Below are 16,598 nucleotides of genomic sequence, written 5' to 3'. Positions count from 1 at the left end.
GTAAGGTACTCTGAAGTCTCAGCTTACAGAGCATATCCCTTTTGCTTACATCCACCATGCTGTCAGGCTGATCTAGCGTGTGGAATGAAATAAGTGAGGTACTCTGAAGTCTCAGCTTACAGAGCATATCCCTTTTGCTCACATTCTACCGTGCAGTCAGGCTGATCTAGCGTGTGGAATGAAATAAGTATGGTACTAAAAAACGGCCGCTGCTAACGGCAAGATATCGTTTGGCTAGCAAATATGCTAGCGGCACGATATCGTTTCGCTTGGTCTTCAACCAGCAAATATGCTAGCGGCAGGATATCGTTTCGCTTGGTCTTCAACCAGCAAATATGCTAACGACACGAACAAACTTGGCTACAGGAAGGCTAAAGTTTTAACAAAACTGAATGATGAGACTGAATAAGCTTGAACTTGTATCCTACGATCGATAACCAGGCAAGAGTGTAGTGTACGTCATACATCCTCAGCGGTCACGTCACCGTTTAGTAACAATATGGCGTCATGTATGACATACTTCACATGGTGTCTTGGTGAATCCCGCGATATGTGTATGTTTGATTTTTATATCTCTTATATATATATATATTAGTACAAACAGTCTATAGGTCGACTTTTTGTCGACCTATAGATAATTTTCATTGAACTTTGTAGTTGGGTCGACCGAAAGTCGGTCGACCTATTGTTTTGGCCTCTCTGAACCTCGTTTCTGTCCCAGGACGCTTGATCCACTGCGCTAACGAGGAAACACATCGAGACGTCACTGGTAAAGAAGATGCAGATAAATCAGAATCAAACTGAATGAGAACAGTACCATTTTGTATTGCGGTCATTAGGGTGACTACTCTGATTTTCACCTTTATGTCAACATGACATTATCTTCAAATATATTTGGTTATGGGAGTGTTCTTTCCGTGAAATCCGAGCTGTTGTCTACTTTCAACAGTTTTAACACAAAACCACCAAAGTTGACTTTCTAACGTCTGCATGCATTTAGAATCAGTTGAAGCACCATGCGACAACGCTGAAAAGTTATATCTTGGCCTATTTTAAGAATGACGTCATTGGCCTCACAATGAGGCGCACAGCGCACAGCGCGGCGAAACTGAAAAATGGCGAAGCTGCATGATGACTCGATTGATGTGTTTCTGGGAGAGTGAGAGAAAGAAAGGTGAGTTGCAATGTGACACGAATGCTGAACTTGTTGTATGTGTTTGTTTACCACTTTCTTTTTTGTTTTACATGCCACTCAATGGGAAAATGCTTCCGCTTGGACATGAAAAGTAACTTTTGTTATGCTATTTCGACCACGCAGTGTTCGCCATCTTAGAAAATCTCGTCATCATGTTCATGGCCTGTGCTGAGGCCTTCAATCTTTACCAAATCATTCTAAGCTTGACCGTGATAAGGACACATATTGTTAGATTTCGTACAGTCGACGGGCGAACGAATGTTCTTTTGAAGCGGAGATATGATTATGAACGTTCGGACATTTTCATTCAGTGATTCAATTTGCTCAATTGCTGCTGTTTTGGGTTCCACACACGCCAGTTGTGGATAGTTTTATGTGCAAACAATCAGAGGCTCGTATATTGTTCATTTGAGAATAAATTCATATGATAACGATCATAATATATAATATTATTATATATATGGTAATACAAAACAAATCTGTTGAATTTACCTAGCCTCGTGTACACATTTTTTTTTACTTATCTGGAAGGAATACTGTTTGTGTTTCTTGCTTGTTAGAACTTAGAGGCACGCGTTAATTGAGGTCTAACGAATGACGTCTCACAACGTGCGTGGTCGTCCTTGGCGGTCAAGAAAGCCGCCGCGATCATTGCGCAGACAACACTTCTAAACCGACAATATTTTTTGTGCGCATCACGTGCTCCACATAAATCGGCCGGAAACGTGCGTGGTCGTCCTTGGCGGTCAAGAAAGCTGGCTCGCTGGGGTGTTCAGTTCTTTTGGGCTCACCTGAGTAATCAGTTAGTCTATGCATGGATTTAATGTACATCCATGGGCATGCAGTGTTACTGTTAGACTGTCCGGCATATCAAAAAACTTTAACGTTGGGTTTTTTTTGGACATAATTTGATTTTGTCTTCGATAATGAGTGTAACGACAGAAAACGTTCATTAAATATGCTCATCAGAGCTCTGTTTTCAATAACCATCCAGCGCTATTTGTTCTAACCGTCACCTCTGGTTTAATCAACTTAAAATACATTTCAGAGCTTATACTAATACTAAGCATAATGTTGGGCTCAAAGTTAGCGGTGTGCTTTTACGTGGTAGTTAGTGATATTTGATATATTTCGCTGTTATATAATAGTGTGAAGTACAAAGAAGTTAGGCATACAGTGACACTTTCAATCAGTTGTGCCACACATTGATAAAGATACATGCAACCTTATGAAAGAAACTATGCGCACCATAACAAATATGCCCAGGTTTATTGCTGTTATTAGTGTTAATGTGTTAAAGCATTCCCTGACTTGGCCAGCTATACCTAACATTTCGACCAAGCTGTTAAAGAACTGACTCAGGATATAAAAAGGGCAAAGCTCCACTTTTGATCAGCTTTAACTAAGCTTTGAGTTTGACAATCAAAATTATAATATTTACAATGGTTGCCCTTGAATGATGACTTTATAAATGATTTTTCTAGAGATTGACTGTCAACAGTTTTCCAATATGATGAAAAATGGTTTTCACTCAATGTTCACACAATGTTGACAGGTTGATATTTGTAGGTGTTACCTAAGTATTACATGCAGAAATATGTTCAATGATGTGTGTTTATCATTGTGAGTATGTGGAAAAGAACTTAACCTGTAATTTTTGATGACATGATGTGATGTGTTATGTTTGTGTTTAAGATTAATTCATTATAATATTTGAAATTATCCATCAGGCTAATTTGAAGCTGAGGAATATGGCGTTGGATCCTGGATACTTTGCTCACTATACCAGAGGGCAGTTCATGTTGCAGCTCTCTTTGTCAAACTTAAAGAAACATGGAAGCCTGACAACAAGCACAAGTTCTGGTAAGAAATTTACTCAGTTGATGTTCAGGGGATTTATTTTGAATACATGTATTTAGTTTTACTAGTACCAGCCATATATACAGGTTTGCAAGCTTAACTAAAGTCAAAGACCAGATCAGTGAATAGGATTCTTGTCGGTCATCGGTCACTTGACGCATAGAATTGTGAAATGACCGACTGATTTTTCAGTGAGCTGGTCATTGACTTTTCAATCAATCTGTCATCGAAATAAGCGATGACCAAAACAATTTTCTAAATGATCTAGATGTTGAATTTATGCTCAGTCGGTCAATGACCGATACAGTACTAAAATCAACCTAATTATTGCCAGATGTTTTGAATCATTTGCAAACCAGGAAGATATATAATATGTATTCAAATCAATAGATGAGCGTTTTCAATCCTAGCTTTATACTACAGAACAACATTAACAGATCACACATTAAAATCCTTGAAACTCGACATGTGAAGATTCATGAAAAATAACGAACGATCATGTATAGTAACAACTAACATTAACAATATTTAGAGTATGTATCCGGCACGGTTGGCCTAGTGGTAAGGCGTCCGCCCCGTGATCGGGAGGTCGTGGGATCGAACCCCGGCCGGGTCATACCTAAGACTTTAAAATTGGCAATCTAGTGGCTGCTCCGCCTGGCGTCTGGCATTGTGGGGTTAGTGCTAGGACTGGTTGGTCCGGTGTCAGAATAATGTGACTGGGTGAGACATGGACTGGAGCCTGTGCTGCGACTTCTGTCTTGTGTGTGGCGCACGTTATATGTCAAAGCAGTACCGCCCTGATATGGCTCTTCGTGGTCGGCTGGGCGTTAAGCAAACAAACAAACAAACAAAAAAGAGTATGTATATGAGCGCTCAAACTCGAAAGAGCTTTACCCAACAAAACAATTCAGTCAGGGCGTTTTCTTCAAAAAGCATGAATGGATTACAAGGGCATCCTTATATTAGATACATAATATGGTCACTTGAAATCTACCAGATTAACTGAGAATTGTTTTTCTTCTCTGCTTGTTTACAAAGTTTAAACTTTTAAAAGTTGTTTTTAAATCACCATTGTAACCAGTTCAGTGTGCATTTTCTCTGTACAGATAAGTCCAGTATCTCCAGAATACTCACCACTCCTCAGACATTAGAGGTATGTCAGTGCTCTTTTCTTTTTGTCATTTTGTATTACTATTAGTGTCTACTTCCTTCTTCTTGTAGAATTGATTTGCTACTGACTATAGACAAATATGGTACATTACATTCCTTATTCTTCAATCAATCCTCAATATAGACATTGATAGGTGGTCTGTGGTTTAAAGCCAGCTATGTATATATGTTGATACCCCAGAGAAGTCTGTTACACCACCATTGCGCTTGTGTGCTTCAAGCTTGCGATATTAGTACATCCGTTTTTGTGTGTGTTGTGAAGGCTCTGTGGTTTACACGGTCTATCAACATCGTTTGCTGTTACTGTTACTGTTAGTGGGTATTACAAAGAGGTTAGGCAGACAGGGACACTTGCAATCAGTTGTGCCACTTATTGATAAAGATGCATGCAGCCTTATGAAAGAAACTATGCACACCATAACAAATATGCCCAGGTTTATTGTTCATTTGCTGTTATAGTTTTTATGGCCAGCTACCTAACATTTCGACAAAGCTTTTAAAGAACAAACTCAGGATATGATTATAACAAGGGCAAAGCTCCACCTTTGATCAGCTTTTAGCTTTGTTTGACAAACAAGATTTTTATATTTACAATGGTTGCCCTAATGATGACTTTACAATTGATTTTTGTAGAGATTGACTGTCAAAAGTTTTCCAATATGTTGTAAAATGGTTTCCACTCAATGTTGACAAGTGGACATGTGTAGGTGTTACTGTTAAATGCAGAAATCTGTTCAATGATGTGTGTTTATGAGTGTGTGGAAAAGAACATAACCTGTAATTTTTGTTTCAGAATGAAAACTACTGCCCGGAGAATGAGACAGGAGCTTCTTCAATCTCAGTGGACTACCCTCTCCTTCAACCAAGCAACCAGAAGACTTTATATGATCAAGGTACATGATTTTCCTCCGCTCCTACTTGAAGTTGAACATTTCTGTTTTTGTTAGTTCTGCCTCTGATCTCTACAATATGCATGTCATGAGCAATGAACTGTTGTGTTGCTTGTTATCAGTAATATCACTCTTCTTCTTGGTTTAAACAAAACTTTATTCAATTTTAATCATGACAAGAACAATGCATGGATGATTACATACTCAAGCATATAATGCTTATTTTAAGCAATCATAGTAATTACAAAACAAAGGTTAGCATGATGGCGGAATAAGTACATTAGCTCCTTTCAGGAAACGAAAAACAAAACAAAAGACAAAACAGATACACAAACAAGCAGAAAATGGGAAGGGGTTGGTGATACAGGAGGTGGGGAAAGGGCAGCTAGCTAGTAGCTAGCTTAAGGGAAAAAGAAGAAGAAGACTTAGAGCGCCAATATTTGAGGGGATTTTTTCAATTGTAATAAGTGCACATAAGACACTCGCACAAAGTTAATGCGTATTGTGATCAGAGGAAAAGTCACTACATTGCGCATAAATCGAGACATAATTGATAAGTCGGAAAACAACAAAAGAACATGAGAGAGGTTATGGGGAAAAATTTGTCAGGCAGCATGTTGCATGACAGTGTCTAATAAATGTAATGACTAAATGAGTGAAGTATAGAGGCTCATTTACGGAACCTGCCCGTCTGTCTAATATAGTCCTTCCGGATAAGTAGCCAGTGAAAATCTTCAAGTGTAGCAACCTCTGTTTGCTTTTTCAAATGGCTTTTATAAGTACTTCAAATCTGTGTTATATGTTATTGGGATATCACACACCCTGAGGCGCCAAACGTGGCCGAGTGAAGTGGAGCTCCGCGAAAAGCTGTGGGGGACAGCGGCATCACTGCGGCTGACTGCGGGATTTGCACTCAACACTGGACTGGACATCTAGACGTATGGCCGGGAACGTAGAAGAAGAAGAAGATTGGGATATCATAATTATAAGCTTTCCAGCCCTGTTTGTCTCATTGCTAGTTTTCATTTAATTTGTTAACAGAGACCTACAGACCAGTCTTGAACCCAGCAGCAGAAAGCAGGTCAGAGGTATCATCGACTGCGATAGCAGACAGGTCCTCAGCAACATCAGCAGAAAGCAGATCAAATGTTGACAGCCTGCCCTTAGTAAGTGTTGATTTTGTTACTGATATACTGTAGTACCTGCAAAGTATACGGGTCTCGATGAACCCACTTTTTGTGCTGTTTTTCAAACAAACTTTGCAGGTAGGATTAGGTGCATATCAGCATATTGTGTGCCAAGCTTGGTTGACAAATATTTAGCGATTCATGATTTATTAGCGATTTTTCAGTACACAATCAGGGATGTTGCCACAAATTCATACCTATAGGACAAATGCCCTGAGCTCTTCGGCATCAATAGGACATTTGACTGCTTTCAGACATTTCAATAGGACATTATAATTGTGTACAAAACACAAAATTATCATGTGCAAACACACATATCAGTACATGCACCAACATTGTGTGCAGGACACACACAAAAGAGAAACAAACTAAAAAACGACCAAAAACTTCAGCACTATCACGGAAAGAATATCAAATATCGTGCTGTCCGAAGGAATGGAGTTTTTATCGGACCATGACCGCGCTCAGTTGAAAACGATAGGACATCTGACCGCAATGCGTTTATGTGAATCGGACATTTGAGCCTTGTAATCGGTCTATGTCCGACGCCTAACCACATCCCTGCACAATATGCTGATATGCACCTAAACCTACCTGCAAAGTTTGGTCGAAATATACCGGTCTCGATGAACCCACTTTTTGTGCTGTTTTTCAACCAAACTTTGCAGGTAGGGTTAGGTACATACAGGCATGAGCAAGATCGGTCGCCCACTTGCCACAGGCGACCAGAAATGAGTGTGGGCGAGTAGAAAGTTTTATAATGATCGCCCGCTTGGCGAGTGTAAATTTTGGGTCTGTGGTATCAATTTCCAAGCGACGATTGTCTGTTGTGAAGCACGTTGTCGTCTACGATTGCTAAAATTAGATGTGATCGGAGCTCCAGTTCCAGGAAATTCTCTTTAGTGACCAATCAGAATGACCTTATGATTTCAGGGTTATCAGGACTTTTTGTTGACGCGATTTTAACCAATCAGTATTGTCGACGCAGCATGTGTGTCTCAGAAGCCTAGGCAGATCTGAAGCTGTAAACATGTAGAAATACTTGGACAACTAGCCAAACCAGAGGGAACGGAGTCCGAGAGATTAAAAAGTATGACTCCGGACAGAGGAAGCGTTCCTTCCAGGCAGACTACACAAAAATGTCATGTTGTGTACAGTACTGCTTGCAAAAAGCATGCCGCTTCTGAGAAGGAGAGAAAGGGGCCATTCGTTGTTGGTACGGACAAATTAAGCTAGAAAACATACGTGCACACGAAACATCAAAGTCTCACCAACAAAACACCAAAAAATGGGTAAACTCAAACAAAAAGGTTGAAGACACCGAGGGGGGGACACGCTATGCACCAGCTAACGCAAGACTAGCGTGCTCATGTCGCTCAACTAATGCGATCTGTACAGGCGCTTGCAAAGACCTGCTCGCCTTTCACCACGTTTGAATGGATAGAATCGTTTTGTTGTTTGGAAACTCATTTTTGTGGGCAAGTGAAATTGTTTGTGGGCTAGTCAATTTTGAATTTCACTAGCCCACAAGGCGAGTGAAAATTCTGGAACTTGCTCATGCCTGTGCATATCAGCAGATTGTGTGCCAAGTTTGGTTGACAAATATTTAGCGATTCATGATTTATTAGCGATTTCTCGGTTTCAATTCCCCTCATTTTGGTTGTATACACCATGCGTGGTTTCACAAAATGCCGTCTGTGTCTATCACTGTGTGCAGCTGGCTGCTATACGTTAAGCGGAGCTAACGTCCAATTACCAGCGGATGGCTTTAAACTGTCCTGGCGTTGCGTTGCTGACTTGTTCTAGTCTGCTGTTGTTCTTGGGAAGAAGGAGAATTCATACTCATTTCTCTCTCATTTCTCATTACTTTATTGTCCCATCGCTGGGAAATTCGGGTCGCTTCCTCCCAGTGGAAAGCTAGCAGCAACGGAGTCCAATTACCAGCGGATGGCTTTAAACTGTCCTGGCGTTGCGTTGCTGACTTGTTCTAGTCTGCTGTTGTTCTTGGGAAGAAGGAGAATTCATACTCATTTCTCTCTCATTTCTCATTACTTTATTGTCCCATCGCTGGGAAATTCGGGTCGCTTCCTCCCAGTGGAAAGCTAGCAGCAACGGAGTCGCGCTACCCAGGTGTCTGCGTGTTTGGGTGTATTCAGCCACCTGCACTTATGGCAGAATGACCAAGGTCTTTTACGTGCCATTGTGATGACACGGGGGTGGGACATGGCTTCTGTCTCTGGGTCTGCACATAGAGTTGACCCGTGTCCGGCCCGGCCCGAATTCGAACCTGCGACCTTTCGATCACAAGTCCACTGCTCTACCAACTGAGCTACCAACCGAGCTACTGGGCGGTTTGAGCTGTTGTTAGTTGCGGCTGGCTGCTATACGTTAAGCTCGGCTAACATCCAATTACGAGCAGACCATGCTATACACGGTGACGCCGTGTCCCCTCGGACATCCTTGTCTAGGTTTTTTTAAAAAAAATTTAAAGCACCTTACAACAAAGTGTCATGAAATCTTATGTCCATGCAAAAGTTAGGCTGAAACCTGTACAATGATATTGTTTATGAGTATGTAAAAAGAACAAAACCTGGATATTTTGTTTCAGGACGAAGACTACTGTCCTGACACTGAGAGTGAGACGGGAGCTTCTTCAATCTCTGGATTATCCTCTCCTTAAACCAAGGACACGGAGGACTTTATATGATCAAAGTACATGATTTTCCTCTGCTCTTACTTGAACCTTTCTGTTTTTGTTATTTTACCGTCAAATGTTTTGCTTTATGTGGTCTGAATGCCACTTTTCTGTTACATAGTGAACTAGAAAATACAGGGAAACCTTGAGGCTAAGAGACTAAAGTGCATCTGTAAGACTAAGACGAGTATATTATGGTTGAACAAGTGGGAGAGCCTCTTAAAGATAAGAAATAGACAAATTTCAAAGCCTGAGTTACAGAATCTTTTTGATGGTTGTATTCAAAAGGTTTGACTGTACCTAACTGACTCTGCACTTGGATCTCTTGAGGTTAAGTTTCTTTAAATTCGAATCAATGTTAAATTCAAAATAAGCAGGGGAAAAGTTCTTGTGAGCAGAAATTTTGTTTCAATATCAGGCGTGCACAAGATCGGTCACCCTTGTTGCCCTAGGCAAATAAAAATTAGTGTGGGCGAACAAAATTGAGAATGTGATCGCCCGCAGGGCGGGTGTAAAATTGGCGCTCAAGAAACTTCTTCTTCTTCTTCTTCTTCCTCTTCCTCTTCCTTTTCCTCTTCCTCTTCTTCCTCCTCCTCTTCCTCCTCCTCCTCCTCCTCCTGCTCCTTCTCCTGCTCCTGCTCCTCCTCCTGCTCCTTCTCCTCCTCCTGCTCCTGCTCCTCCTCCTGCTCCTTCTCCTCCTGCTCCTTCTGCTCCTGCTCCTTCTGCTCCTTCTCCTGCTCCTGCTGCTCCTCCTCCTTCTCCTCCTCCTTCTCCTCCTCCTTCTCCTCCTCCTTCTCCTTCTCCTCCTCCTGCTCCTTCTTCTTCTTCTTCTTCTTCTTCTTCTTGTGCTTGAGCTCCGGGGCCCGGGTAGCTCAGGTGGTAGAGCACTGGACTTGTGATCGAAAGGTCGCTGGTTCGAATCCGGGCCGGGACGGACACGGGTCAACTTTATGTGCAGACCCAGAGACGGTATCCATCTCCCACCCCCGTGTCACCACAATGGCACGTTAAAGATCTTGGTCATTCTACCATAAGTGCAGATGGCTGATACCACCTAAACACGCATACATCAAAAGCCGTGAGGGCGTAAAAACTCGAATCGTATAAGCCAATTCATGTCCAATATAGGCAATTAAGACCTGACGGACAATAAGCCCCTTAAAATTTACTACTGCTTGAGCTCCCTGGGCCATCCCTTTTTGCGAATGAGAATTTTGCGTTTATGGCCGTTTGTTTATTATACCCTGCCACATGGGCAGCCATACTTCGAGAGATTAAGAGAATGGTATTTAATGTGGAGTTACGAGATAAGAAAAGCCGAATGCGAAAGTTTGTGTCAGTCGGCAACTGAGCTCACACAGGCACACAAAAACGGCTTTTCCGTTTTACTCCCCTGTTTGTACTACATGTACATCTTTTGACTTTGGGCATTTTGTGGTGTTTAGGGACAGAAAATAATTGGTTTAGTCCTGTTTCATCGAGAAGTTAGCAGAAAAGGGTATGCTATCAACATTTGTAAAGCTGAAAAACATTCCCGAGAAGAATTTCAAGTTGTCAGTGTATGCTGTTGTCGATTGAAACATCGCCGCGTGGTACAGATGGGTAAACCGGAACCATGAGTCTTTGTTATTGCCAATATGCTTTTGGATATTGGCAAAAATGGCCGACTTTCGTAGCATTATGCTTTGATGATCGGAAAAGGGATGTGTGAGACCATCCAATCACAGCCCCCGAATTCCCCCACGTGTCCATCAGAATAGCTATATAGATAGATTACAGGGCTTGAAGGCAGAAAAAAGTGCGGATAAAAAACAAGACAAGAGACAGAAGATAAGAAGCTAAGAGAAAGGATAGTGGGAACATTGTTGCCCTGTATTGCCAGCCAGGGGGTAGCCTATTTCAATCCGCGGGCTACCCTCGCGGTTAACTCTTCATTGTTGTGTGGTAACCTGAGTTGTGTGGGCAAGTCAAATTGTTACTGTTGTCAACTTAGTGGGCTAGTCATTTTTTTTAAATTCAGTAGCCCACATTGTGACATACAATTTAGAAACTTCCTCATGCCTGAATATAGCCAAAATTTCAATATAGCCTTTATTTTTTTTATCAAATACTAAGAAGAGCTTTTGTTAGGGCCTAGCGGTGATTTGAATATAGTCGGGAATTAATTCAATATAACGTTGTGTCAATACAACAGTGCTTCTCTGTATGTTAAATTACAATGCAATAAACTGCTGCTTCTGATTTTATTGCTAATAAACAGGCTGAATTTTTACCTAATATGAAGAAAGTTTCTAAGTTTACAAGATGGGTGTCATGAGCAATGCACTGCTTTTATAAGTACTCCAAATCTGTGTTATATTTTATTGGAAAAACAAGCTTTCCAGCCCTCTTTATCTTATTGCTAAAGTTCTCATTTAATTTGTTAACAGTGACCCACAGACCAGCTTCGTACCCAGCAGCAGAAAAAAGGTCAGAAGGACTGAAATAGGAGACAGGTCCTCATCAACAGCAGCAGAAAGCAGTTCATCATTGTCAGCAGTTTTAGTCAAGCAGTATGTAAGACATGTTGAGTCCTTTGTACTGGAAACTTGCATTTTCCCAGTAAGGTTATATATTGTACTGCGTTGCAGGCCCCTGGGGCAATTTTTGATTAGTGCTTTTGTGAACAAGAAACAGTTAACAAGTGGCTCTATCCCATCCCCCCCTCCCGCAGTGGGGCACTGCGGTTATGAAATTAAAAGCCCCTCCTGTTTTTGAAACCGCAGGAGCTTTCTAGTTTGCTGTTAGGTAGATTTTTGGTTCCTCTTTCCTGTCATGCTCTCTTTTTCTTCATGAATTCTTTTCCTTTTTCTGCCTTCTTGCTCATTCACCTGTATTTTTTCCAAAAATCTCTTCTCTTGCCGCTTGTCTCGCGATTCATGTATAGTTTAATCTGTTAGTGTTCTGATGTAAGTCCAGCAGTAGATAGGTTAAGCCTATTTTAACATACTGGAAACTGGTAATCTTCCAGTAGGTATTAATTTAGTTTTACTAAAGCCTGCTGGGACACAAGTAATGGGTTAGTGCATTTGTAAACAGGAATCGCTTGACAAGTGGCCCCCTTCATCCCCCCCTTCCTCGTCCTGATATGGCTCTGCGTAGTCGGCTGGACGTTAAGCAACAAATAAACAAACAAACAAACCTATTGTTGCATCCAGTTGAGAAAGACTATTGACCAAGTGGCTGTTAGTTTGCTCTGTTTTAAACAAGGTTAGTGTGTCCTATTGTTGCATCCAGTTGAGACAGACTATTGACCAAGTGGTTAGTGTGTCCTATTGTTGCATCCAGTTGAGAAAGACTATTGACCAAGTGGCTGTTAGTTTGCTCTGTTTTAAACAAGGTTAGTGTGTCCTATTGTTGCATCCAGTTGAGACAGACTATTGACCAAGTGGCTGTTAGTTTGCTCTGTGTTAAACGAGGTTAGTGTGTCCTATTGTTGCATCCAGTTGAGACAGACTATTGACCAAGTGGTTAGTGTGTCCTATTGTTGCATCCAGTTGAGACAGACTATTGACCAAGTGGCTGTTAGTTTGCTCTGTTTTAAACAAGGTTAGTGTGTCCTATTGTTGCATCCAGTTGAGACAGACTATTGACCAAGTGGCTGTTAGTTTGCTCTGTGTTAAACGAGGTTAGTGTGTCCTATTGTTGCATCCAGTTGAGACAGACTATTGACCAAGTGGTTAGTGTGTCCTATTGTTGCATCCAGTTGAGAAAGACTATTGACCAAGTGGCGGTTAGTTTGCTCTGTTTTAAACAAGGTTAGTGTGTCCTATTGTTGCATCCAGTTGAGACAGACTATTGACCAAGTGGTTAGTGTGTCCTATTGTTGCATCCAGTTGAGAAAGACTATTGACCAAGTGGCTGTTAGTTTGCTCTGTTTTAAAGGTGCATGTCAAAAAAATTCTGAAATTTCTATTTCATCATTGCATTGTTTTCTTAATTTTAAAAAAAACCCCACTTTTCAAACAATAACCATCTTTCTATCTGAAACAACACTGCCATGACAGTCTTTTAAAACAATCTTGTATTATCCCATAGGCTAGGCTACCTAAGTTCCTCTGCGACATGTTTAGTTTTAAGCCGGCAGAGCCCGTTATTTAAAGGATTTGGGCACGCTGAATTCATAAATATAATTGATGTTGTCATCACAACAGGAAAATGCCTATTATGCAAGTTAGACTGCTTTTCAAACGCCATTTTGAATATTTAATTTTACAACTCGAACGAGAGGCATATGTAAGATAAGCAGATAACAGAAATGGAACCAGCATGGTCAAATCACCTAAGAGCAACCAAATTAGTAGAAAATATAATTAATTACGAGGCTTTTTGACTGAAAGCTACTTTCCCTAGGTTAAACTCTCTCCTATCACCCCCAGACCAGTCCCCCCCCCCCCCCCCAGGCCAGTTGTTAAGTGTTTCTTGTATAGAATATAGTCCATGTTTGAAAAGATTTTAGTCAAGCAGTATGTAAGACATGTTAAGTCCTTTGTAGTGGAAACTTGCATTCTCCCAGTAAGGTCATATATTGTACTACGTTGCAAGCCCCTGGAGCAATTTTTTGATTGGTGCTTTAGTGAACAAGAAACAATTAACAAGTGGCTCTATCCCATCTCTCCCACTTTCCCCATCGCGATATAACCTTCGTGGTTGAAAACGACGTTAAACACCAAATAAAGTAAAGATTGAAGGATCATGAACATGCTGCTACTAGGTGATGTGATGTAGTGATGATGTGGGGGTAGCTTAATTCGATTTTTTCTTTATTGAATAACTATGCAAACAATTGTGTACATGTTATCATAATTTCATTGCATTGTTTGCAGTGCAGGTATTCCTTACTGATTTTGTTCTTTTCTCATAACATTGTTTACTGTTGATACCTTAAAACGAAGTGAGTTAATTTTCCTTTTTTCATGATCAAGGCTTTTATGAACAAAGGCGTTATGATGTCGTGCTATCAGTTAAGGTGGCAGACCAGGGCAGAAAAACCTGGTGCTGATATGTGTCAGCCAGGATCTACAATGGTTTGGTCCATACTCATTGAGGTTTCCTTTCAAAAATTTTAACATGGAATTTGTTTCCAAAGTAACTTAATGTAAATTATTTTATATATGGTGCCAAGAAAATCAGTCGGATAATGGAGGTGGTTGTTATTGGGAGGGGTCGTTATGGGAGGTTTCACTGTATTCAACTCGGTGAGCTGATCACGAGAGTAATCACAATCAACAGTATGCAGATATGTGGTGGAAAGGGTGGATTAAGAATAAGGTTTTGTTACCACACATGAGGTAAACTTGAAGGACATGACAAAGTTTAAAATCACAGTACAGTAGTGTTGTCATAAAATGTGAAAATTTTTCAGATACATGTATTTGAACCCTCAAATGCTTTTGCAAGTCGTCCGGTATCAAAGCAGCGGCCTCTTCTGTCGACAAAAAAGCGTTGCGACTGGACACCGCCATCTTGGCAACTCAGAAACGAGATCGGCAGTTTTGCTTACGTAACCGTGGCAATGGTCTTTGGTGGTCTGAGAATGTGTACTCTCTACTACATGATAGATACCCTTTCACTTTCAGTAGCTTCCCCTGTAGAATCACTGCAGAAATGTCTTACCCTAAGTTTGGTCTTTTTCTTATGAGTGCGACATTTATGTTAAAATGTCTTGCACTTCTTTGGTTTGAAGAATGTCAGCCAGGTATGGTTTCCCTAATGTTCTCTTTCCAAATGATGTGGTTAGGTTGTGATAAAGAAATCAGAATTTTAAATCTTGACATGCAAACTTATTCGGACTCATTTCGTATCAAAAAGGTTAGTCACTTGCGCTGTTGCTCTGTTTGCTGAGTGTGTGCAAGGGCTCTCTGTTACTGTTAGATGCAAAGTCATGTAAATGATGCTGTTGATCATTTTGCCAAGGTCACAAAAAAGACTAACATGGTCCCAGATACGCATCAAAATTAGTTTGAAACTATTTTATTTTCAAGAGAAAGGGTCTTGTTTGATTAATATATGATTTGTATTATTCAAATGAATTATGTCACCCTTGGAGAAACTATACACAATAGAAAGCAATGATTCCTGAAAATGGCTTTTCTGTTTTCCTTAGATTCCTGAATTCAAAACCAATTAAGAGTATGAAAACACTTTTTAGACCGATTAATTGCTCTGTACCTCTTGCTTTTTGACATTTGTAGGGGACCTGTGTTTCTGGTTTACTATATGTCAAGGTTCCAACAGGGTCCCTTGATCCCTAAATGAATAATTGGGTGTCTTCAGTTCAAAGGCAACTATGTGTTTGCCTTTTGATGTCTTGTTTTATTTTCATCATTATTGATCTCATGTGCCATATGATTCTTATAAGGTGAGAAGTTGAGCTAAATTGGCTTTTCATCACCCCCCCCCCCCCCCCCCCCCCCCCCCCCCATTTTTGTTTACCATACAATAACGCAGAATGTTTTTTGCCAAGTACAGGTGCTAATAAGATACAGGGATTTTGTTTTTGTTTCATCAGAATATCAAGAAGGTGCCAAATTTATGGACTTGATTATGTATGATTTAAACTTGACTCTGGTGTATCATACGTTAAACCTTTTGAAACTATTCTTCTTTCTTCTTGTTCTCAGTTTTCTTATCAGCATTTGCTTGTTTCTTATCTTTTGAAACTGGTCTTTAGTGTTTCATGAATAAAGTTCTAAAACATTTTCAAGGATTCTTGGTGTTTCTTTCAATAAAGATACTTTTCATTTTTGTGTGGATGTGACACAGGTAAAAATTAATTAGTTTATGACTGAGTTATCTTTAATATTCAATTTATACATTACATGTAATTGTTTTCATTTGATTTTATCATAATGCTTTTGTGCTCATTTTGATGCAGTCAACAAACTTCATACCATCATTTTTTCTTTGTCACATCCTTATCAACCGATTTGACCATTGCAAATCTATGTCTGTAAAAAACCGGCACGGTTGGCCTAGTAGTAAGGCGTCCGCCCCGTGATCGGGAGGTCGTGGGTTCGAACCCCGGCCGGGTCATACCTAAGACTTTAAAATTGGCAATCTAGTGGCTGCTCCGCCTGGCGTCTGGCATTATGGGGTTAGTGCTAGGACTGGTTGGTCCGGTGTCAGAATAATGTGACTGGGAGAGACATGAAGCCTAGTGTGCTGCGACTTCTGTCTTGTGTGTGGCGCACGTTATATGTCAAAGCAGCACCGCCCTGATATGGCCCTTCGTGGTCGGCTGGGCGTTAAGCAAACAAACAAACAAAATGTCTGCACAAAAAATGTTGCACTGACACATTGTTTGTTTTCTGCAGCGTAAGAAAACGCTTCATAGGTACATCACTTGTCGCTGGAGGGGAAAACATCTTGACAGTTTTGGGAAGATTTACATTATTATAACCACCAACAGGTTTCACACATTTTCATATTCAACTCTTTCATACATGACATCCACCTATACACTGGGCTTGGCTTGGGTTTTGTCAACTGTAGGTCCATTGACTGACTTAGCCATGAATCAATCGGTCATTTTGCATACCAATCAGTATGTCAACAAC

At 40.6% G+C, this 16,598-nt stretch overlaps 1 protein-coding gene across 1 annotated transcript; it reads left to right on the top strand.

Moving 5' to 3' along the window:
• The first annotated feature begins 1,082 nt into the window (after positions 1 to 1,082).
• Positions 1,083 to 15,740, top strand: LOC138966098 (uncharacterized). Its single transcript, XM_070338178.1, has 7 exons — positions 1,083 to 1,174; positions 2,926 to 3,058; positions 4,165 to 4,211; positions 5,022 to 5,121; positions 6,160 to 6,284; positions 8,914 to 9,017; positions 11,430 to 15,740. The coding sequence occupies exons 2-6, from the start codon at positions 2,947 to 2,949 to the stop codon at positions 8,983 to 8,985; spliced, it is 456 nt and encodes a 151-aa protein (XP_070194279.1). The 5' UTR covers positions 1,083 to 1,174; positions 2,926 to 2,946; the 3' UTR covers positions 8,986 to 9,017; positions 11,430 to 15,740.
• The last annotated feature ends 858 nt before the right edge of the window (positions 15,741 to 16,598 follow it).

This window comes from Littorina saxatilis, linkage group LG5 (genome assembly GCF_037325665.1).
Source record: "Littorina saxatilis isolate snail1 linkage group LG5, US_GU_Lsax_2.0, whole genome shotgun sequence".
Classification (NCBI taxonomy): domain Eukaryota; kingdom Metazoa; phylum Mollusca; class Gastropoda; order Littorinimorpha; family Littorinidae; genus Littorina; species Littorina saxatilis.
This window is presented reverse-complemented; position numbering and strand designations above follow the sequence as displayed.

Bases quoted from the DNA above. Each gene is read 5' to 3' on its own strand.
- LOC138966098 (XM_070338178.1), top strand. From the start codon at position 2,947: ATGGCGTTGGATCCTGGATACTTTGCTCACTATACCAGAGGGCAGTTC. The intron at 3,059-4,164 runs GTAAGAAATTTA...TTCTCTGTACAG, and splicing joins GACAACAAGCACAAGTTCTG to ATAAGTCCAGTATCTCCAGA. The intron at 6,285-8,913 runs GTAAGTGTTGAT...ATTTTGTTTCAG, and splicing joins ATGTTGACAGCCTGCCCTTA to GACGAAGACTACTGTCCTGA.